Source organism: Aedes aegypti, chromosome 1 (assembly GCF_002204515.2).
Source record: "Aedes aegypti strain LVP_AGWG chromosome 1, AaegL5.0 Primary Assembly, whole genome shotgun sequence".
Lineage (NCBI taxonomy): Eukaryota > Metazoa > Arthropoda > Insecta > Diptera > Culicidae > Aedes > Aedes aegypti.
Window position 1 is genome coordinate 176543945 of NC_035107.1, and position 24710 is coordinate 176568654.

The 24710-nt window shown below is 37.4% G+C and overlaps 2 protein-coding genes across 5 annotated transcripts in view; one reads left to right on the forward strand and one right to left on the reverse strand.

The window, feature by feature from the left end:
* Positions 1-13925, forward strand: part of LOC5574583 (BTB/POZ domain-containing protein 6-B) — a 44088-nt gene extending 30163 nt beyond the window's left edge. For all 4 annotated transcript variants that reach the window (XM_021853752.1, XM_021853760.1, XM_021853765.1 and 1 more), the window contains 4 exons: positions 5410-5802; positions 6026-6173; positions 6244-6460; positions 11738-13925. In XM_021853752.1, coding sequence (XP_021709444.1) covers positions 5410-5802; positions 6026-6173; positions 6244-6460; positions 11738-12787 — 1808 coding nt within the window. In that variant the 3' untranslated portion in view covers positions 12788-13925. The remainder of the gene's footprint in view (positions 1-5409; positions 5803-6025; positions 6174-6243; positions 6461-11737) is intronic.
* LOC5574582 (transcription factor IIIB 90 kDa subunit) overlaps positions 1-24710 on the reverse strand; it is a 96914-nt gene that overhangs the window by 62306 nt on the left and 9898 nt on the right. The window lies entirely within an intron of this gene.

The following is a 24710-nucleotide window of genomic DNA, read 5'->3' on the forward strand; positions in this document are numbered from 1 at the left end:
CCTAATTTGTTCTGGATCACGAAAATTTGGTCTAGTAACCTTTGATATTGGTCATATTGACATACGGAGAGAAAATTGGGAACAAAAAATCAACAGAAGCACATCGAGATACGGATATACAGTCATCTCTCCCTTACTCGATATTGAAGGGACCATCGAGTTAGGGAGTTATCGAGTTACAGAACACAAATCCAGTGCAACTGCGATCCAAGGGACCATCGAGTTAGCCATGAAAACCAACTTTTACTATGGTTCTCTAACTCGATATCGAGATACGGAATATCGAGTAAGGGAGAGTTAACTGTATCTAGATAAGGAGGATAACGAGAAAAGAAGAGGGAAATTGTATGCAAAATGAAGGGAGCGAAGAAATTATCGACATAGAGAAGGACATCGAGATGTGGAGAATCCAATGTACTATCCATATGAGCATAATTGTCCCATATGAAAAAAGTAGGCATTTAATAAACAACACCCAAAGTTTGAAGTTTTCTCATACAAATGTTCATAATTTTCTAGAACATTTGTATATGGCGGCATCCATTTATTACGTAACGCTAAAATTGGAAATTTTTGGATTTTTGAACGTTATTGAATGTTTGCGCTTTACTGCACAGAGACGCGGTCTAACTCAGTTTTGGGTTGTTTCAACGCAATACTGTAATTGAGCCCTATTACTCAATGTTGGCTAAATTTCCAAGGTCCCACGTGGTAGCCTTTAATTCCATTAGAAAATTTTACCCATATAAGGGTGGATTTTACGCAAAGTTAAGTTCTTTCAATCCAAACATAGGAAAAGTTGCATTTACCCAAATTTAGCTTGTTAGGCCGAAGTAGAGTGCAGACATGAGCACTTCCAAGATTCACTTTGGCATGGGAGGGTTTCCTCAACCGAATTGTCTGAAACTTTGCAACAAGAAGCATTTCAATACGATGCATATTGTGGCCAAATATGAGCTCAGTAACTTTGGAAAAACCTCACTGCCGAAGTGAAAAGTCCCAAAAATAGGATCTGGTTCCCTACCCCCATTGGAAAGATGCATCTCTCTCTATTTCTGACAACATTCGTAAGGAGAATACCGAGAGACTTTGGGTTGAAAGAATAATTTATATACCTAATCAAAATTATACAAAGTTAACTCAAAATTTAGGGAAAAAATTATTCCGTGTGACATAATTTTCTGGTACAGTATTGGACAAAAGATTTGCAACTTTTTCGATTTTCCATACAAAATGATCAAGTTTGGAAAGCTAGATCTCAGTTAGCTATTCCTTCAAATTGTTTAGTTATGTTTATAATAAAAATCGTCATAAAATTCACTTTAGTTAAACCGTTATTGCTTGTAAACTCATGGATGGAAAAATCACTCAACAATATATGTTAAAATTTAAGTTTTTTCTGAAGCACTGTAAAAATTTCATTCAAATCGGTCCATAAATGACTCAGATCCAACCCTCCAAAGTTGATTATTTTGTATGGAGAAACGAAAAAGTTGCAAATGTTTTGTCCAATACTGTACGTCTGATACATACTTTTCATAAAATTTGTAATCAGAAGTATTTTTCTGTTTCCGGCTACATTTTTGCATCTGTTAACAATTTCAGTCAAACTATCTGTGCATTTGCTGAAGATTGGAATTAAAAAGTTGACTGGGTGAGGTTTTTTCGTTTCAAGTCATACTTTTGTCAACTTAAATCGCATACATCAACAACAAACAGACAATTTGACGAACGATTGTATGCATAAATTGACGTAAAGACCTGGTCACACTGTCATAACAACCTGGTTTATGCTTTAGAAGGAAAAATATCCCACCATGCGCATCGTTTTCGACCTTTTGTCCTTTCGACGTTTTGTCTTTCGACAAAAAACATGTGAAAAATCCAGACTTCAAACGAAGTGATGATGAAGAACAGGTGCTCCGCGCAGCAATTTCATTTTTAAAAAAATGCTCCGCAAGCCAAAAAGGTTGAAAACCCCTAGTCTATGCGGACATGAACAGTAGGGCTGTGCACTATGGGGGTTTATCGGTATCGGCCGTATTACATTGATTCAATATCGGTATCAGCGAATCCGATGTTTTAACGTTAATTGATTGAACCACTGCATTAAAATGGCGTATAGGCAGTTACACAGGTGTATTTCAACAGAAACACGTAAAGTTTCAAAAATATTTATTTAAAACGACGACAATAGTTATTATTTTATATGCCTATGGTTGGAGTTCCAGTTTTAACAGCACTATTTACTGTTAGAATTTAAGCAGCTCGCCAGTTCAGCCACACAGTTTTTTTTTTTAATTTGGGCTTGTCAATGATTGGTTTGAACCAAATTGTCATTTTTGGCCGTCTATACCTTGATCTATAAAAATTGTCTTGAAGCGTAGGCTTTGGTTTGAATTCCCACTGATTTTCCTAATCTTTGAGAACACAGTTATCGACTATGCTTCTTAAGTATCAAGAAGGAACAAGAAGGATGCTTTGACATATAAGCTGTAAGAATAAGTTGATGCACAGTAGGGCGCGGCTGATTTTTCGAAATGTCTCAAAACCAAAAAAAATGAATTCAAATCACATAAAAAGGGAAAACTCAAATTTTGAGCAAAAAATATTAAGATTTAGAGGTGGTGCAAGCGACTTGAAGATGAATTTTCAAGTTATGAAATACGACCTTCAGTGAAGTCGTCATAACTTTGTTATTTTTCAACCGCTTTTAGGTTTATAAAAAGTTTGTAGAATATCAAATTTGTCTAAAACTAAACTAGTCTTGGTTAAAAGTAGTTTTCTCTGAATTGCTCTTCCTTTTACTAAAAAAAACATTTTTTTGACCATAACTTCATGAATGCTCATCTGATTTCAGATGTTTCATATGCTTTTGAAGCTAAATATCCGCATGCATTAGAAATTCCACATTTTTCAAACATCAGTTGTTCAGCGACACACCCTGATCCAGTTATGAATTGTTAAACTACAAACTCAAAAGAATAGCTCATTTGTAGCATGAAAGTGAAATTTACAATAGTCAACTCTCCCTTACTCGATATTGTGTATCTCGATATCGAATGAGAGAACCATACTACCCATAACTGCGTATTTGTCACATTCGACATTTCGAGTTAATGCCGTGGAAGGTCATCAAATGATGAACACTTTCGATCAACTTACTGAAATCTGTAAGATTTTTCTAAAAAATTTGAAAAAAATACCAAGTTATACAATTGGTAATTATTACCATATAACAGTCACATGGAGATTATAAATGAGCCTAGTAATGTAGTAGCAATGAAATTTCCATCAGAAATATTTTCTGACTATTCACCCAATATGCGGTATTATCTGAACAAAATTTCAGCCTTGAATAAGCATTTTTGAGTTCTTGGGAATTTTTAGAAATTTTTGTTTCTTCCCATACTGCTACCGAATGCACACTTGGTATCCCTTTTACTCAATGCCTACTTTTGTTGAATGTTACAAATATGCAGTTATGGGCAGCATAGTAAATGTTGGTTTTCATGGCTAACTCGATGGTCCCTAGCTTCGCAGTTGCACTGGTTCTGTGTTCTGAACCTCGATACCTCCTCCTTAATGGTTCCTTCAATATCGAGTCATGGAGGGTTGACTGTAATATAAATTAATTACTATGTACCAATGTTACGGATTTTTATTCATGAAAAATTGTGACATTTCGGCTGCAAAATTCTCCAGTTTGAAATGGTGAGTTTTAAAACTTACTTTTGCTACTTCAACTTCTTCTATAGATATATAACGTAAACGTTAGTCTTTAAAAATTACAATTATGCACAGAGTTGAAAGGCGCACATGGAAATCGGTATCAAATGGGATTCTATAACACTAGCCTAAATGTCAGCCCGTATGCACCATTAGTCCGAATGCAACTTGCCCGAATACGAGGAGCTCAAATTCCTTTATTGTTTCAGTAATATAACACAAAAGACAGCATATGTTTCTAAGAATTAACGATATCAGCTGGCTCTTTGGTTGTTCATGTCGCCAAAATAAGATAATAGAATAACCGATTATTAGAAGAAGGAAAACCACTGATTGAATTTCAAATCCGTTTTCCCAGAAAATAGACTGTATGAAACATACGGACAAGTGGCATTCGGGCTTATGTTACATTTGGGTTAGTGACGTAAAATCAGCTATCACACTTAAACTGGAAAGCTCTTTTATGATGCTGTCTCCATCTACGCTGAACTAATCAACAACCCACTTGAAGGGACAGCAGTGTTGAAAGCATTGTCAATCGTTCAAAGAGTCCGGAAACAAGTCCCCGGCGTTATGCTCCACCTAAGACGTGACAAGTAGACTTTAGGTTACTGCTGTTTCCATCAATCAGCCTCCAAAGTTCATTTTGTAAGTTTTATTTTGTGTGGGGATTTTAGGCTGTGCGTTTTTGCCGCGAGCCCATCCATGACTATTTTGATATATCCCATAATATACTCCTAATGAAAGCAGAAAAGAAATAAATTAACCCGATTTTTTTCTGAATTATTGAATTATCTATTGAAAATTTACTTTCGCCAATGGGGTTCAACGCAAAATCGAAGACACTGATTATTTAAACTCATTGCTAATCACATTGTTTTCTTATGACAGGGTTTCAATGTAGGAATACTCTGTCTTAATTAGGTGCAAAGGAGTTTCTAAGTAACCACTAAGCACTTAACGCTTCAAATTTGCGATATAGTGCCAATACAGGGCTAAACAGTCGTTAAAAATTTGGTATTAGCTCTGGGGCTTATTTGACGAAAAATAGGACTATGCGTGCTTATTGGTTACCTGGGTTAACATGTGAAAAGATTGAATAAAGCTTTACTATGTGAACATGATCTACTAAACATGAGACGATTCATACTGATTTGCATCTTAATGTGGTATGATACTTCTACCATAGTAGGTTTTTTCAACGCATTAACATTTTGGCAAAGGCTGGCAAAATTCCCACTCGGTTTGGTTGGTTCGTGCTAACGCTCCCAATTTGCCAACGCAGTCCCTCACGCGACGAATCAAGGACACAACAGAACAAACGGAAAATCAATGTTTTTTCGTATCTTGCATCCCCACGATCTACTACAACATCCGATGATTTGTCGGTGGCGATTTAAATTTTCGTTCCACTACTGGTGCAGTTCCGCCATCATAAACAGACTGTCTTAGACCAAACGTGAGAACAGACGGGCGCGTAGACGGTGGCGACGTGACGTCATCATATGTGTGCGTGTTCCAATGCCATGATTACTGTGTGGCAATAGCATCAGACAATAAAAAGCGAACACTTATAACGTGTTGTCCACCGTGCAAAAAACACACTTCGGCCCTCACACGTTGGGTAGAACAAAAATGAGACTATTCTAGCGCTGTGTTCCTCTGGTGTATTCATTGCAGTTGAGATGTTCAACGTATTGGCCCCGTTTCACCAAAATAGCGGAGCTGCTGCAGCTGGTACTGGTGGAGCTACCGCGCCCGGCAACCAGAATGGCCCAACTGGTGGCGGCCGAGGAGGAGTGGAGAATATGCAAGTGACTCAACCCTGCAGTGCGCCATCATCACCGACCATCACTTCGCCCGGTGCCCTCAGTGCAACTTCGTTCTGTCTACCAACTGGAGCAAACGGCAGCAATACCAGCAGTGGAGGCAGCAGTGTCATTACCAGTACTACCGCAACAGACACGGCCGACCCAAACTGGCAGGCCACTAAAAGTACGGTTCGGGAGCGGAATGCGGCCATGTTCAATAATGATTTGATGGCGGACATACGCTTCATCGTCGGTACTGACGGTAAGTAGCTAATACGGAGACTACGCCCTATGACACCAATGTGCTACGGCTGTTTGCAAATTAATGATACGCCTAATCAGAATATAGAATCAGTATGAGCAGACAGCCGGCGAGATGCACGTGGTTACATAATAGCAGATGCGCTCGCATGTGTCCTTTTAGTGTTTTCTCTGTAGGTACATGTCTGACGATGTTCTCTTTCTCTCACGCGTTTTTTATTTAGAACAAGTACAGACCATACCGGCTCATAAATACGTGCTCGCAACTGGCAGCTCCGTGTTCTACGCCATGTTCTACGGTGGATTGGCTGAGAACAAACAAGAAATCAAAGTTCCTGATGTCGAACCGAACGCTTTCTTAACGTTACTGAAGTAAGTGTAACCTTCAACATGTAAATTATTTCGACTTCTACAGCGTAAGTCTTTGAACACCTATTTTCAGATATCTTTACTGTGATGAGATCCATCTGGAGGCGGACAATGTCCTGGCCACTCTGTACGTCGCCAAGAAGTACATTGTTCCCCATCTGGCGCGAGCTTGTGTCAACTATTTGGAAACTAGTCTAACGGCAAAAAACGCCTGCCTCCTACTAAGTCAGTCGCGGCTCTTTGAGGAACCGGAACTAATGCAGCGTTGTTGGGAAGTGATTGATGCCCAGGTATGTGAGAGTACGGCCAATCTAGAAGTTGTAGATAGGGATGGCACCCATTTCATAACCGGTAGTCTTACCACTAGTGCGCAATCTATCACCAATCCAAAATCAACATCTAACACCAGTAGAATAATGAATTTTTCTAGTACACCCTCACTGTGTTCTCCCCAGTCTCCGTGTTTCCAACAACCTCAGTCTCCCTTGATTTCATCTAGCACCACTAGTAATGTCACAGAGGGTAACAGTTCGATCAGCTCGTCTGCCACTGTATCTTCGTCCGTTTCAACGAGTTCGTTGAGTACTAGCGAAACGGATAACTCAGGCGAACCTTCGGTTTAATATTCGAAACGATCGTACGCTAAATGTAATAGCCAAAATTCAACCGGCTCAATTTTAGATTATACATAACTAGATAGCATATATTTGTATTGCAATCGTACAAAGCAAACATGTTATCTTTTTAAATTCATATTGATATTGCTATGAACGTACCTTATAAATGTAGATGATTGTTGTCGAGTCATCAGATTGCTTGTAAATGTTAACACGCTAGGAGGACTATACAATCGAGTCGCACGTATTTTCGTCGTACTTGTGTACCAATTTATGTGAGTAAAATATCAATAAAGATGACCAATATTGATCAACTTAAATAATTTTCTACAGAGAAATAATGCCATTTATCATGAACTTGATAAGCCAATCAGGTATCGTAATACCAAAGTCTGCTAATTTTGAGATAAAATGCATGCAGTTTTAGATTCACATTTCCTTCAAAAGATTTAAAATTAGTTTCAAAATAGGAACAGAGAAATTTTTCTGAACATTCGCCTTAAACCTTTTTTTTTGTCTCAGAAATTTTACCTTGGGACGTTCAAATGCCTATTACGAAACATCTCACAAATCGAATATGGATTGGTAAATAATAGAAACTACTCAAAATTCTATCAGAAATTCGCAAAGAATTTTGTCAGAATTTCACTTACTATCATTGAACATTTTTTAAGGGTTCTGTGAAAATCATGTTATCAATTCAATGAAATTCCACATAAGATTTTGCGAGATTCCTGCGCAGGATCCGAAAGTAATTCTTCTTCTTCTTGGCAATACGTCCTCACTGGGACAAAGTCTGCTTCTCAGCTTAGTGTTCTTACTAATACTTCCACAGTTATTAACTGAGAGCTTTCTTTGCCAAAGTTGCCATTTTTCGCATTCGAATATAGTGTGGCAAGTACGATGATGCTTTAATGGCCAAGGATGTCAAGGAAATTTCCATTACGAAAAGATCCTGGACCGACCGGGAATAGAACCCATGTGATGCTTTTGAGAGAAATTGGGAGAAAACAGTTCCCAGGATTCTGCTTGAAACCTGTCAGAGTCAGAGAAATTGTGTTTGACCAATTGAAAATTTTCGTTGCAACTTGAAACTCAGTTTTGTCTAGCCACAGAAAAAACTCCCAGGAGTAAAATTTCGCAGTCTTGATAAAAATTCAAAGAACTTGTTATATTTTTTAAACCTTGCAGTGGCGCAGGTAGTGGGTAGGACACGCAAAAAAAATACCTGGTCAAACAGTCAAAGAATTGCCCTACCCATGATTCAACACGAAGTGACATCATCCTACAGAATTTCTACAATCAGATGTAGATGTCCTTGGATAAATTGCCACAAGCATTCCTAGAAGTATTTCTTGACAAATTACTGAAAAATGCATGGAGAACTATCAAGAGATTCCCAAAGAATTGTTGGAATATTTCATGGATTAACCCAAGACCAGTGCCAGTCATATTCAGTACCTATATATTGGTTCTTGTCGGCACACTAAAAATGCTTGCAAGTTCAGGGTGTCCATTCAAAATTTTTCGACTCCCGGATTTTTCTCGGTTGCCCTGATGACTGATGACAAAATGATCTTAGGACTTGATATTTTCGTATTCTTTCACAGAAAATGGTCAAATTTGGAGTACTTGAATTAACTTACTTAATACTGTAAGTTTTAGGCGGTTTAAATTTTGGAAATTTCTGATAAGAAGGATATAAACTATTTATTGAAATATCTAAAAGCCCATCTGCCTACTAGAATTTATAGGAAGTTCAGAGAGATGCTGGTAATATATATACAAATTTCTGCACTGTGTATCTAAATTTAGACTATATTTCCACAAAAGGTTTAATCCATTATTTTCTAAGAATTCCTTCTGAATTATGCGTTAGACATAGCACATGGCTGGTTCGTTAAAAAATTCTTGATTTGTGGAATCGAAGGAGACATGTTTTTAACAGGAACGATAGCTCCAAATACATTCTATTGTTCTTATGTGAAGCTGACATAGATCCAAAATTGTATCTCCCAAGCATTTTATCAACGATTTGGCTAAGAATGTCGTCAAGAACTTAACAAAAATCTGGCTAAGGATATCTGGAGGATCTTGCTATCAAAGATCCTCCCATAAATTGAAGAAAAATCTTACAAGAAGTTTGTTGAGGATGATTGGAAGAATTTGTTGTAAATGCCAATAAAATCCCGTCAGGTGCCGCACAAGAACTTTGTCATAGATCAGGGACACAAAGTCCAACTAGTAATGCAGATAAGGCTTCACCAAGAATCAGTATTATGATTAACCCCAGAAATCCTCCAAACGAAATCCTCCTAAGAAATATGCCCAATATTTTTTTGGCTCGACTTTTCGTCAACCTCTACGCAAAGAATTTCAAGCAATATTAGCCAAGAATCTTTTCTGAAACCTACTAAAAACTTTATTAGCAATCTACTAATACCCTCTGATTTCTCTGAAAGCACTTTCAAGGAACCGGTGAATCATCGATTCGATTTCCGTTCGGATTACAGCAAATAATCTAAATGGTATTATAGCAAGCAACTTTCCAACAACCATTCCTGGAATCCCTAAGTGCTCTTCTAGAAATGTTGAAAGATCCACTCAGATTAACTATTTCTCTACCAACACGCCAAAAGTGCCAAGTACGAGTGACAGGCAGTGACAGGTCGTACAACTTCTGAAAAAATCTAGGCTTGCCCATAGCGCTTGAAACTAAAACAAATTGAAGTCTTATGTTTGAAATACATATTTTCCCGGTGAGTTTTTCAAATTCCCGGACATTTCCCGTATTTTTCCCGATCATTTGAAATTCCCCACATTTCTCGCATTTCCCGGATGGTTAGGCACCCTGAGAATTGTTGAAAATATTCCAGCGACATATTTAAAGGAGTTTCTGCACGTTGATTCTTTTGTGAATAATCTTCAGCTTTTTAAGTAATTCTACGATCATCCCGGAAGTTTCTAGGTATCCAATTTGCGCTAATTTGACATCAGTTTTCAACATATCTACCAATGATCTTTCAGTAGCACTTTGCATCATGTATCCTTGATCCTTGACATGACTGTTTCTGTGAAATTAGGCAAAAATGCACTAAACTTCCCAGTACATTTGATCAATGCCATTTTTTTTCGTATGGGTCTGACTTGGGACTCATGACAGCCTATAAATTATTTGTTTCTTCCAGTAGCTCAGTTAAGTTTCTTCGGGAATCTTTACATCACAATTCTGCGAAGAATCCAATAAAAAACCGACAGATTCACAGCATTTTTATGTTTAAATAAGAAAAGTATCGAACAATATCACTGGCTGTTAAGTATCGCAATTTGTTCTGTTTTGTCAAATCTAAGTAAACTGGTCCAAAACAGGATATAAATTTTGATCAAATAGTAAATCGCTTATGAAGTTGATCTAGCCAATGATCTTGCAGCTTTTTCAGTCTTGTGCTAAGGATGCTGTCTAGGATTCCATAAATTTGAAACATTTTCTGGACTTCTTTGGATATAAAGACTTTACCAACGTTTGTCCTACACATGCTTCTGAATGTGGACGCGCCTCTGACCTTAAGCAAGATGTGTAGAACAGTCCTAACGGTTGTTCAAGCTCCGAACAAGTGCTGAGAACCTAGCTTTTGTGTATTCAAAATTTGAAATTGAATCATTTCGAATCATTTTTGAATTAAACTAAATTTAGGAGAATCGAAAAAATAATGTATAGTATCGCTAAACTGAAGTAAAGTATTGCTATTGGAACCCTTTTCATGCCGAATGGTCAGCCCTGTTTTGTAACTTATTCAAGAAATTCTCCAAAACTGCATCGTCGAATGCTTTGTAATATTTTAAGATTTAATTAGTTTGGTATAAAATCGAGATTAGCATTATAAAAAGACGGAACAAACTACACAAATAGAAGCTACTCCTGTGCACCCCGTAGACGTAATCCGACTAATACAACTGACTTTGATTTCGGGAAGACATGAAAACTCCTGTTCCTGTTCGCTCAAGACGGACAGGAGAAGCTTTGATTTGCAAAAAAAAGTTCCTACTTTTAACATATGGAAAGTATTCAGTACTTTCAGAACACTGAATCTAGGTCTCACCACTTCTTACCAAATAAATATTCAAACTTTCCTATCCATTTGTCATAATCTCTCGGTTATAATGAAAAACTGTATAACATCGTATAATGGTATATAATTTGAAAATCGAAATGTTACCCTCCCCTGTCTCATACTAGTGTGACACTAATCTTATTATATTTAGTAGATTAAAAAGTGTAGTCATGTACATCAAAACTGCAATATTTTACATCAAAACAATATAACATATTTAGGATTATCAAACCTACCTGAAAAAAATCATACATTTGTTTTAAAATAAAAACAGAGAACACTTGACTGATTTAAGATTTAAACAATACTTAGAAAGAAGATATAAATCGCGATGGGCCCATTCCTACATCTAAATTCTATTGTGAAATTGGTTCAAGTTACTTTCCAGCAACACATAATTCATAATCTCATAATACTCTAGTCTATGTATGGATGTGTGTCGTTTCAAAGATGTTTTTTCGCTCCAATCTCTGTCGTGCATATCTAATAAAAATAAAAATAAAAACAAGACAACAATCACTCTTACATAAGAAGCTCAATGTGAACCTGAATAAGCAACCAAGTTGTAACACAACAGATCATGCGATTACGAACAATTTGTAAGAATGTTTTATCGTGTTGTACCTAATTGTACTGAAAATTGTGCTCTGCATACAAAGCAAATTCGAAATAGATAAAGGAAATTTACTGCCACAAAAACGGAAAATATTGCAGTTTTACTCACTTTACGTTTATTAAACCACTCACACAGTCCTAATACTTTGTCTCCTATTTTTTCACACCCTTACTTCTCTCTCGCACACCCGTGTTAAATGGTCCTCCCTTCGGATTTCAACAGGCGGAAATGGCCATCAAGTCGGAAGGCTTCGTCGATATCGACTTAAAGACATTCGAAACCATACTGGCGCGAGAAACTCTCAACTGCAAGGAGATTCATCTCTTCGAAGCGGCGCTGAGTTGGGCTCACGCGGCATGCACTAAGATCGACATTGAGCCAACATCCAACAACAAACGGCAGGTGTTGGGACAAGCGTTGTACCTGGTGCGGATTCCGACTATGTCGCTGGAGGAATTTGCCAACCGAGTGGCGCAGCTTGGTATATTGACCAACCAGGAAACGATCGATATATTTCTGAATTTCACCGCCAAAAATAAGCCGAAGTTGACGTTTCCAATCAAGTCACGAGCAGGGTTGAAGACGCAGGTGTGTCATAGGTTCGCTTCGTGTGCCTATCGGAGCAATCAGTGGCGTTACAGGGGACGGTGTGATTCGATCCAATTCTCCGTTGATAAGCGGATATTCATCGTAGGCTTTGGACTCTACGGATCGTCAACTGGGGCTGCGGATTATGACGTGAAGATTGAGTTGAAGAGACTGGGACGAGTTTTGGCGGAAAACAGTACCAAATTCTTCTCGGATGGTTCTAGCAACACGTTCCATGTGTTTTTCGAAACACCTATTCAAATCGAACCAGAATGCTTTTACACCGCATCTGTGGTATTAGATGGTACCGAGTTGAGCTTCTTCGGGCAAGAAGGAATGAGTGAGGTTTGTGTTGGAACGGTTACTTTCCAGTTTCAATGTTCTTCAGAGAGTACAAATGGGACCGGTGTACAAGGAGGACAAATTCCAGAATTGATTTTCTACGGTCCCATGGGTGTTAGCAATCAAAATGCTGGACTGCCAGGAAGCAGCAGCAGTAATACTATCAATAATAACAAACCAAATGCTTCGTCCAACAGTGGAACAACAGGCAGTTCTAGCAACTCTTGTTCTACGCTTAATAACATCAGCGTCTACTCCAACGGGAATGGAGACAATGGCCCGAATGTACTCTCCGGAAATGGTCTGGGAACAGTTGCACTGTTGAACAATGAAAGTGATTGATTGGTCGAAGACAGGTTAAAAACGTAAAAGGCGTGTGATACAAAACTTGGAGCAAACATGAAGGATCCAATGTATGTTCAAAAACATAGATACATATTTTCAGATTTGTAACGATAAAGAAGAAATATCATACAACAAAATTATAATAATTAATAATATAAAAACAGCCTAAATTCGTCAATGCACGAATGCACTCTATTTCTTAACAAGTTAAAACAATTCTTTAATTTACATGAAACTGATGATTTCTTGGTAAATTTTTAAAACAGCGACATTGGACGTGCGACTTAAACCCAACTCATTTACCGACATTTTAAATTGTTTAAGCTTTTAGCACGATACTAGTCAACTTAGAAGAAAATTGAAAATCCTCGATTTTGTTTTAGGATGTTTTAAATTAGTTGAATCGATTTTGGCTTCCATAGTTTAAAGAAATTTAAAACTTGACATACATGCATTATTAGTACATTTCTAGTGACTGAACAAAATCTAAAAGTATTTTCAAACCACATCAAAACATACGAATTCCCTGTGAAAAATAACAAACTGCAACAAAACTATAGAAATTAAACGAATAAGAATAATGAACACAAGTAATTCAATCAAATCATATATGCGATGGTTTCTTCCTAGTATGTAAGGTGAATTTGTTTGACCACGGTATGCAGTGAAATAGAAGAAGTTGTTGCGTTGATTAATCGGGTTAGGAAATGGTAAGCGTGCAATAAAGCAATGGCAGAATCCGCAAGAGAATAATAGAAAACAACAAATCTATCAGAATAGCGAACAAATCATATAAAGTACACCCATATTTAGAATATGCATTGATTGGCAGATAAAATAAATGAAGACAATGACTTTCGTGCTATCCACTCCAAATGTTAGTAGTCAGCATCTCACGTACGTAGTGAAACAAAGTTACAGAATTTTATTCAATTTAGGCATTTAGAATGCCAGAACTAGTAACATTATTTCTTTTACAATAAGGTATGTCAGACATTGTATTTGAATTTGCATTATTTCAGTTGATATTTGTAGAATGGAAAAAAAATTCTCTCGAATCACTATCACTACCAGAGTGGGCGTAAGATACTAAACGCCATTGCATTATGGAAAACGAGAAAGAAATGAAAACTCAGAACAAGGAAACTGTTACAATTTAAAATGATTCTCACTATTATAATACTTATTCGACTACTCTATCGACAAACATAGTTCTACCAAAATGTTTGTAAGTTCAACGTAAAGAAGTACTGAAATAAATTATTGATACACGAATAAAAAGTTTTTGTTGTTCAAAATATCACATCTAGACAATGTTGTCCTAAATGAAACAGACAAGTTTCGACCGTCTTATAAGTTTCAAATCAGTGTTCTTTTATTCTTTAGTGTTATGGGCAAACGCTATTTGCCGAATTTGCATTATCGCATTCGAAAGGCAATAAGTCATTCTTACTACGTATTTTTTCAAGAGCATTTTTAGAATTTTGTATACTTACTTTTTACTTAAAATTGTGATATTTTTCAAAAAACATACTGAAAACAAATGGCTGATTTCCTCAGCATTGGATCGATCAAAATTTTAAATGAATGTGTCATTAGAATTATAATCTTATATTCTTTGTAGAGCACTCACGAAACTTTGGCGAAAAAATCTGAAAACTATTTAAAATCAATGAAACAAGCATTCAAGTCATCGTGCAAAAGTTTGGGTTCACTCATACTCTGCCGTCTGCCATTGATAGGGTGCCGAGCTACTTGGGCACTCCCATGATTCGCTTTGGAATGGGGGGTTTTCTGGGCTGAACTGTCTAAAACTTTGCAATGAGAAGCACTTCGATATGACGCATATTGTGGCCAAATATGAGCTCAGTAACCAATAAGCATTTGAATACGCCACAGATCAGACTACAAAGAACATTTGATATGCTTTTAAGCCCTATGCTAATGCCCTATTGAAGCAGTTTGACTGCTTAGCTGTCTAGTAGTAGAATACGCACTGTTATTTGAAATCTGTTGGCTACTAACCAGCATTTTGACTGCACAAGCTGTTTTAGACTCAAAGCAACTGAAATGCTCTTCAGTTGCTTCCCAATGGCAAAGAGAGAGAAAAGTATGGATGACACGTTATCAATCTGACAAAATAGTGCGCATCGTACCTTCGTGCTGTGCGTACACGAATTCTCTCTGCTTTTGGAAGTTTTCTTAAAAACTACCTAAATCAATCAAACAGTACTTTACAGTGCTACAAAAACAGTGCTTTTCAGTGCTAAAATTAAAAACGGTACTTTTCATTGCTACTAAAGCAGTACTTTTCAGTACTGTTTTTTCTACTATTGATCCCTGTACGATCCTTGTTTGGACCCATGCCTTCGATTTTTCGTTGGACCCGTTGGCGAAAGCTAGCGGTGGTAATCCTTCTTGGACACCGTCTTGGAAAAAAACCTCTTAGGACGTCTCGTCATTTCTCGTTTATTCACTAAACATGGTTGCAACTACAAACAAAAGGAGGGGTGAATCTCTGAATTCACAACTTCCTTCTAAAAAAGTGGGATATAAAACTGTCACTAAACGTGGCAAGAATGGAAGAAAGGACGTTTATCTGGAATGCGAACTTTCTTCCAAGGGTGAAATGAATAATGTTGATAATTGTATCGAAATGAGCAATCAGTTCGATGCTCTAGACCAGTGCTTCCCAAACTTTTTAAACTTTCGCCCCCTTGAGGCCAATATTTATCTGAAATCGCCCCCCTGATATGTGATTCAAATATTTGTCTTCACCAAAAAATGTCTTCGACTCGCATATCCACAGCATCATAATACAATAACAATACATTTAAAAATATTTTCTAGAATATCGATAACCCACCATTATTAGGAATGATTTACTGGACTGTAGCTTATACGAGCAATAAGTTTTCGTTAGAAGTTCGGCCCAGTTTAAATGTTATGTATGCATAGGTGCCAGCTTGTGACAAAGTTGGGGGCGAAGCTCTTCAAAATTGAACCAAATGCAATGTTTTTCGAGCAAACGCACTTCTGTTCACATGAATATGCCATGTTTGAGTGAAATTATGCGTTTTAGGATGGTCTGTAATATGATTCTCTCATTGTGATTTCATACTGATTTATGTGCTACATATTTCTAAGATTATTTCAATAATTTTCAGAAATTGTCTATAATAAATACTAGACGTTTCTGGGTACACTTTTTTATCCAATCCAAAATACTGAAAAAATATATAAAAATATAGAGTGGTTTTCAACAAATTTTTCAATTCAATATATCAAAAGCGTTTTTTCAGATTTTTTCGGACGTTCTGAAGGTTCAAATCCGACGCATCTCTGATATTTCTTCAAATCTATTCTTAAATAGAGTGTTGTTGTACACCCAAAATATGTTAGGTGTTTAAATTGTTATCTGTGACTAATCAGTCCGACCTTGTGAAAATCTCATATATCGATCATTCTATCAATTGCACATTATTTAAAAAAAAACCCGCTTGCATAACACTAACATTTTGTCTTTCATAACTTTAAAATGACCATAATTAGAGACATGGCGATCCAAGGTAAAAAAAAATCCTAGAATTTTTGAATTGATTATCCTTCAGATGTGTGTCCTTTAAAGGTTATGAGTAATTATTTACAAATGGGGTTTCGCCCCCTATATTCTGTTCTACAAATTTTCGCCCCCTTGAGCTTGTAAATCGCCCCCCGGGGGGCGAATTCGCCCACTTTGGGAATCACTGCTCTAGACTAATTTTCCGAACACCAAATCGAAGCAGTCTCTTGCCCAGGCTCTTTATTTCAAGTATGGAAGCAAAGAGTGCCGCCTATCGTGGTCAGTTGTTCCGCATTTGGGGGATTTAGGCAGGAGATCTTGAACTCCATTAGGGGAATCAAGGTTTCCTTCCGAATCGCAAAGAAAGGAGACTGTCGCGTTTTGCCAGAAACTCTTAAAGATTGCGAACTTCTTTTCAGACATCTTGAAGAGAAGAAGCACAATTTTCTTACTTTTGACGACAAAACTTAACGTTTGTTCAAAGTCGTCTTGAAAGGTCTCTCAACTTGACTATATGTCACCCGAAGAGATCAAAAATGGAATAAATGATTTACTTGGATTTTCCCCAGTCCAAGTAATCATTATGAAAAAGAGAACCCAATCTGGCATTGTTCGGAAAGGGCTTTCTCAAGAATATTATTTAGATCATTTTAACAAAAAAAAAAGATCTAAATAATATTGAAGATTAAGAAAAAGCTAGACTTATGTTCGATGTCCGTGTGACATGGGAACATTTCCAGAAACCTGGAGGAAATTACCATAACCCCACTCAGTGCCGTCGGTGCCAAAAGTGGGGTCATGGTACAAAAAATTTCCGCATGGATGCTAAATGCATGATTTGCGGAGGTTCTTCTCTCGCTAAGGACGTCTGTCCGGTAAAGGAAGATACCACAAAGTTTTTTTTTTGTATGGTATTCAGTTGGAGCTGCCTGACAGCTTAACTTGTCAAGGCTGAACCCTAGGTCTGGCTTTTGCCAAGTTTCCCCTCTACCAGGACCAATACTCAGACGGACTAGGCTATGGTGCCCACATGAACACTGTTTTTTTATTAGTATTCTGACGTGGTAGTTTTTGAAAAATACCCATATTCCCTTGCTTCTGAGAAAACGAAGCATTGTTTAAATCAGCAGCTCCATCAGAATTCGTTTGACATAGTAGTGTAGTAGTGTCATTACTAAAACTGTCTAGTCGAAATGGTTTTGAATAATTTGTCATTTATGTGCTATTCTGATTACTCGGTCTTTACATAAGATTAGAGTCTTAAATGTCAATTCGTCAAGTCTTAACAAAATTAGGCTGTTTAGTAGTAGTTCTAGTTCATTTCATGTTTGTTGTTTAAAGTATTTATTGGTCATTACGTTCATATATCCTTAAAGAAAAAAATCACTTTCCTTGTCTATTCAATTTCTCAAAACTAGCATGTTACCTTAGGCTTCTATTACAGTCTCCTACAAGATTCACTTTTCGGTGGCAAATGCAATGCTTCACAACGACTACTTTCTACTTATAAATGCGAAAATGAAGCTGGAATTAGATTGTTTATACCATTGCAACAAAAGAGGTATTCCTTGTTACGGCAATGTGAAAATCATATTAAAATAAGATTGTCGCCACTTATTTCTACTCAGTGAATCTCCCAGTCATTTTCCTCAGAGTAATATTCCCTACGTCGTATATGATAAAAATGTGTCTAGCTAACTAATTGTAAGAGTGGCTACGGATCAATCTGGTTAGCAAAAGGCAAACTATTAGATTAATTATTTGAAATGGGCATCAATTCTATCAACGACGCAGGATATCCGTTGGATCACATCCGAGATATTATTGCGTCTATGCCATATGAATTATGACGCGGCTTCAAGCAAAAAATGCCAAAATGTGATACCACCACTACAGGTTACGCCTTGGGTTTCCATCATATGGGCTAATGGATTATGCCCTCCCATCGCGGCAAGTCGCATAACCAAGGGGAGGAAGGAAGATACCACCAAGTTTATATGCTCGAATTGCGGGGGCAATCATAAGTCCAATTTTTGGGCTTGCCCTTCCCGAAGGAGAGTCGTCGAGGCTCGTGCCAGGCAGATGGAAGATAATATCCGTTACGATAACGGTCGTTTCCGGAATTTGCCTGGTAGAGTATCGAACAATCAGAGTGACCACTAAAAATCCATTTTGAAATTCCCGCTTTTTTCCCGGTTTTCCCGTTTTAATTTTCAAAATTTTCCCGGTTTTTAATGGAGTGTGTGTGTGTGTGTGTGATCCATCTAACCCCCACTGTCCGGCAGTGGTATTATGGAAAAAAGTTTTCAGCAAAAATGTAATACATTTTTGCAAAAAGCTTCAGTCCGGGAGCTACACACTTAAAAATTATTCGCGAGCTCGGCATTTGAAAATGCTGAACTTACTCGGCTTCTACACATTTTGCTGAAAACTCAGCTGAAAAATAATTATAACCGAGTTTCAGCAACACCTGAAACTGAAATTTCGGTTAAATCTAATTTCAACCCGTATCTCGGCAACACTGTGTGCCGAGCACCAACGTTAAAAATGTTTTCACCGACGTCAGTTGTCATGAATGCTGACATATCGGTTTCCCACCCATTTGCCGAGATTCTCAGCATTTTGTTTGACCATTCGCCATCTTGATTCCGGTCGTGTTTACGTAAGGAAAAGTCGGTCGTGTTTACGTGAGCAGAAATTGAAAACCTGTAGTGAAAAAGTGAGAAAAAATGGACCAAATCCTGGAAACCGTAAAGCGGGAGGACGTAAGATTGTACGAGATCTTTAGTAAGTACGCCAATGTAATTTTTATTGTTGTTTTTTAGTGTTTAATGTCGGGCATTACGTGCTTTTTCTGTCACGAAGTGATTGTGGGGTACTTGACAGAATTTCAAAGGCACGTAAATAACCACATCCGGAACAGGCACTTTGACCCGGATGCTGTATTCTACGATTGCACCATATCAAAATGTCGGGCGAGGTATAATCATTTCAAGTCCTTAAAACGTCATATAATCCAAATGCATCCTTGTCCGCCATCTCCTGAAGTACCGGAGGCGAGTAATTTACTTGGGGAGATTGAAGAACCAGCTCAACAGAAACAACAATTTGTTAGAGATAACTCTGCTCCGGAATATGAAGTACAAACACCAGATTATTCTGAAGAGACTGTTTCCTTGGATCAAATTAAGAGATGTATTGCTCTTGGGATTTGTAGGTTGACAGCGGATGTTTCCCTGCCGCAGTCAAAAATAACGGACATGATAAGAATGTGCGAAACTTTGGTTCAAATGATCGGAGAGTATTTTGAAGAAAATACAAAACAATTTTTGAAAAATCATGGTACTGATTTTTATGCCGCTGACACAATTTCTTTCCTAAATCAGTTTCACTTACCGGATTTGTTTTCAGAAGTTTCGACACTCTCGAAACAGACTAAATTTTTGAGTAAATTAGCAACCAGTATCCCAGCCCCGGCAGAAAAAATGCTTCAAACGCGTGATGATATTAGACACGTTGACGGTATCCCTAGGAAGGTGAAAGTCAATGAAACCTTCATGTACATACCGATCATAGAAACGTTGAAACTAATTTTCAGAAATCCTCAAAATAGAGAACTCATGAAAGATGACTTACCGGAAAACTCAACAGTTAAAGAATACTCTAGCTTTCGGTCCGGAGAAACATACAAAAATAGTGAGTATTTCAGAAGATACCCCGACGTTGTGCGTCTGAATTTGTACCAAGACGATGTGGAACTGGGAAATGCCCTTAGTTCAAGAGCCGGAATAAATAAAGTATCCGTATTCGATTTCAAAATCGAAAATTTCCCAAGCAAATGGAACAGTTCCCCAAAAGCAATATTTCCGCTCATATATTGTACCTCAATAGATGCCAAGAAACATGGCTATAATAAAATCCTGAAACCTCTTATTCGGGACCTGAAAATGCTGGAGGATGGAGTAACAGTTTTCTATGGAACAGAAAAGTTTGTAATTCGAGCTGTAGTCACCATATTCTGCGGTGACACTTTGGCATTGCATGAAGTCTTTGGATTATTAGGACCCATGGCCAACTACTTTTGTCGGATTTGTACCATACCCCGACCTGCTTTTCATCAGGACCCATTTAAAAGGTTTCCCCTGCGAACGAAGGAATGGTATGAGCTCAACTTGAGCAAAGTTGAATCAGGTGAAATAACCCCATCGGAATGTGGATTGAAGCAGGGTGGTTGTGTGTTGAATGAACTAAGTAATTTTCATATTACTCAAAATTTTGCGCTCGATACTATGCACGACATTGCTGAAGGATTGGTTCCTACCACAATACAATTGGTGCTGAATCATTATTATAAAAACAAAGGCCTAGGCATGAACGCAAACTTTATAAATCAACGCATTCATTCATTTACGTTTGGATATAATGACAAAAAGAATAGACCTTCACCCAACTTTACAGATGAAATGCTATCTAAGCCCGCATCACACAGACTGAAGCAAACTGCATCACAAAATCTTTTGTTACTTAGGTCATTTCCTTTTTTGTTTGGCCACAAAGTTCCGTCTGATTGTGAATATATGCGTATGATTGGTCATTTGATCAATATTACCCGAATATTAATGTCAACTGTTGTATCAGACCACATGCTGGCCTCACTAGAAGAACACATAAGGCTGTATGAAGAACTTTTTTACGATAAATTCAAACGACGGATCAACAAAAACCATCACCTCGACCATTATGTGGAATGCATCAAGAAAAGTGGTAATATGAAACAGTACAACTGTTTGGTGTTTGAGCAGAAGAACAAACCTAATAAGAACCAGTCGGCAACATGCAGGAACTTCAAAAATATTTGCAAGAGCCTTGCCAAACGTCAATGTTTTAAAATGGTGGTGGATCTTCTCGATAACCCATTCTCAGATAAAATTACCTTTAATGGCGGTAAAATTGTTCAACGAGTGAATTGTCGCAGTGCATCGATGCTAGATGAGGCTGTTGCACATGTGTTTGTGCCTAGGAAGGTTACCATCAACGGAATCGAATTTCGTTCGAATTTACTGGTTTGCATAAAAAACAGCAATAATGAATATTATCCTTCATATGGCATCATTGACGAGATTATTGTGATTGAAAGCCATGTGCATTTTTCAATGAAGTTATGCGATACTGTTGCCTATGATACATATTTGGAAGCATATGAAGTCTCCGTAGGAGGAAACCACCAGCTATTGTCAATAAATCACATTCATTTACACACCACCTTCTCCTTCTGGTCACCCTATGGTAGCAACATAAAGTATGTGTCCAGAAGAAATTATTGCCAGGATTATTGATTTGAAGTAACAATAGCATACATTAACTTTTAGTCATATACTTTCTAATAACTTATTACAATTTCAGTCAAAGAAGAAATAACGGACGAAGAAACATTTTTGTTGCTCGATAATGACGATTTCAAAAGGCTTCAACTTACTACCAAAATGGTGAAAACCATTCAGAAATACCAAAAACTACTGACGAATGATCTGGAAGTCGAACCGATTGATGACGCGAAGGATGCCGAAGAACATAACGTTTCAACGTGCTCGAACCGTTCATCCGAACCAATCAAACTCGAGAAGGTATTGCATTGTAATTTGAAGCGTATAGTAGGCACTATTACTAACATTTATCTTTTTTTTTAGGAAATAAACGTTGCTCTACTTTTTTCACAAACTGAAGATGGACGAAAAATTCAGGAGTATTTGGCTGAGGGGATCAAGCCTACTGAGAAAATTATCAAGACTATCAATTGCATTCTATGTGATTTCCTGGCATCAAATTACGGCGTGTAAGTACCTTTTAAAAAAATCAAATGAATCTTGTTATTCATAATGTTTCGTTCCAGACGTGCATCTACATTCTACAAAGAAATGCTCGCTTGTTCTTTGGTGAATACTTACCCTATCCTAGGATCAACGGTGACTGATATTCCTCACGTAAGTTTTTTTTTTCCTTAGCCTTCACACACTACCCGCCAATAGTATGGAATCGCTTGACCGAGTATTGCAACACTAGCTTTAAATATTGCAACTCCCCCTTAAAGTTTTGTTTATTAAATGAGAACTGTAACTGTAACTAACTTACAAGCTCCGGTGTTCCTTAACATTTTGGGGTGTTGCAATATCGAACATGGGTTTCGCAATGCTCGTTGAAGCGATTTCATACTTTTGACCGGTAGTGTATACCTGAGCGCTGTAGATAATCATCGAGTGGTCCAAATAACTGCAAGATAACAGCACTTAAAGTAAGATAACTGCACTACATTTTTCACAGAATCACAACTGTATTTTTTTTAAGATGTTGTTCAATTATTCACAATTTCACAACAATTTATCCATTTATTTGAGTAACTGCGAGATTTTATTTCTCTGCTTTCACTACAATGCTAATTTATTATGACAGATCTTCTGCAGTACGCACTAATGCAAAGTACCTTAATACGCAGGTAACACCGGATGCTCACAAATGGAAAACAGTAATGAAGTTTGCTTTAAATTTCATGGGAGTAACATTTTTTAAATTAATTTTCAATGAATTTGGACTTTAAACATGTAGTTTAACATAGTTATAGTATGATTACATTATTTTCTTCGACGTCAACCATAAAACTTGATAAGAATAATTACGAAATAAATTTAAAGTGAGCTGTTTTTTGCTTCAAACCAGTTGCATATGCAAATTTAATTATTGTTAATGTTGAACTGAGCAAATTTAGCTGAAATATAGGACAGAATGGAAATAAAAATACTTTATTACTAACGTGGATTTTTGGGAATCCAGTACCTGTGTATTCAAGTACTTTGCAACCAATACACGAGGGTAACGGGATGCACGGATAAATAAAAACATAAATTTTTGAGTTTACTATATTTGCATGCTTTACATTAGCTTATTTTATTCTGCTCATATATTAAGTTTCATGGTTCATTTCATAGGCCTTGTGGTTCCACAAAAATGGTCGTGGCGAAGGACGACATGCAGGCAAAATTCACTACCGGATGGAATTGCTTGCTAAGAAATCTGAGAGCCGTGTTATTCATAGACAACACGCCGACAATCCATCTACATCAACTTCTAATGTGTCAGAAATTGATCAGGGCGGAATGAATATTGACGATTTGGTAATATATTTTTATGTTTATAGCATATTTGTTATGATTGAAAAGTAAAACTCATTCTATATTCACAGGTTCACGAACTGCAGTTTGCTGTGCCTTCAGAACAAACTAAACCAAGAATTAAGGATCTGTGGAAACAAACTTTGAAATATCGTAACGAAAGGCGGTCTGAGGAAACTTTTTTGCAATTTATGATGGACTTCCCTGTAGCGTCAGCGTTTGGTGGCGAATTGGTGAGTACATAATTTCATGGATTTTTTTTCAAGTCGTAATCAGTATTTTTTAAATATTAGATTTCTCTGGATTTCGAATTGATGAAACCAGCTGCTGCTCCCTTCGAATACACGTGGAATAATCTTCAACCTAAAATACTGGGCATGTACCGTGATGTGCACCGATACATCAAGAACGATATTATCAAAGCTTTGTCTGTCGTTCGCGATAAGAATCCGACCAGAGGTGCAAAACGACCACGTGAAAAAGGACCGAAAGACGAAGAAGCTCGAAAGCTCAACCCGTTGCAAGGTGTAATCGAATGGATCGATGTAAGTTGTCTTTAAACTGTTTGAGTACAATTTGGAAGAAATTTTTTTAAACAAACGCTATTGATTACTGCTTTCAATCAAATCTATATATTATAAATTGCATTTTTCGCTTTTACTTTACAGCTTGAGGTGGAGCTTCCAGCGCCTGATGTCCCACTTATCATTATTGCCGAAAAACTGTTTGAGGTTGGTGACTGCTACGTTGTATGGAAAGACGTATCGATTCCCGTTGGAAAGGATTTGCTCGGCGCTTTTATCCTGCTCTGCCAAGCATTTGTTGTTTTTGATGTGAAATGTTGCCCTTCTGACAAGCTGTTTTATTCGTTTTTCTATGCATCCTGCTTCAAAATCGAAGCCCTAAGCACAACTGGAAATAAGTTTTTGAACCAGTTGGTTTGAATGAATTCGATGCCAAGACAAGTTTGATCAAATAAATGAGACTAAGAGCAAAATTGAATCTGAAACGTGTATTTATTATTATACTAAAGAATTGCGTTAATAGGGATCGTCCAAAAACCAGTTCTAGAGGGTAGAGGTGGGGTCACCTTTGGGCGGAGACCACAATCTACAAATTTGAGAATAGACAAAAGGGGTCATACACTAATTTTGTCATGTTCTAAGGGTCTTTCCAAGCGTGACAAGCCTCACAC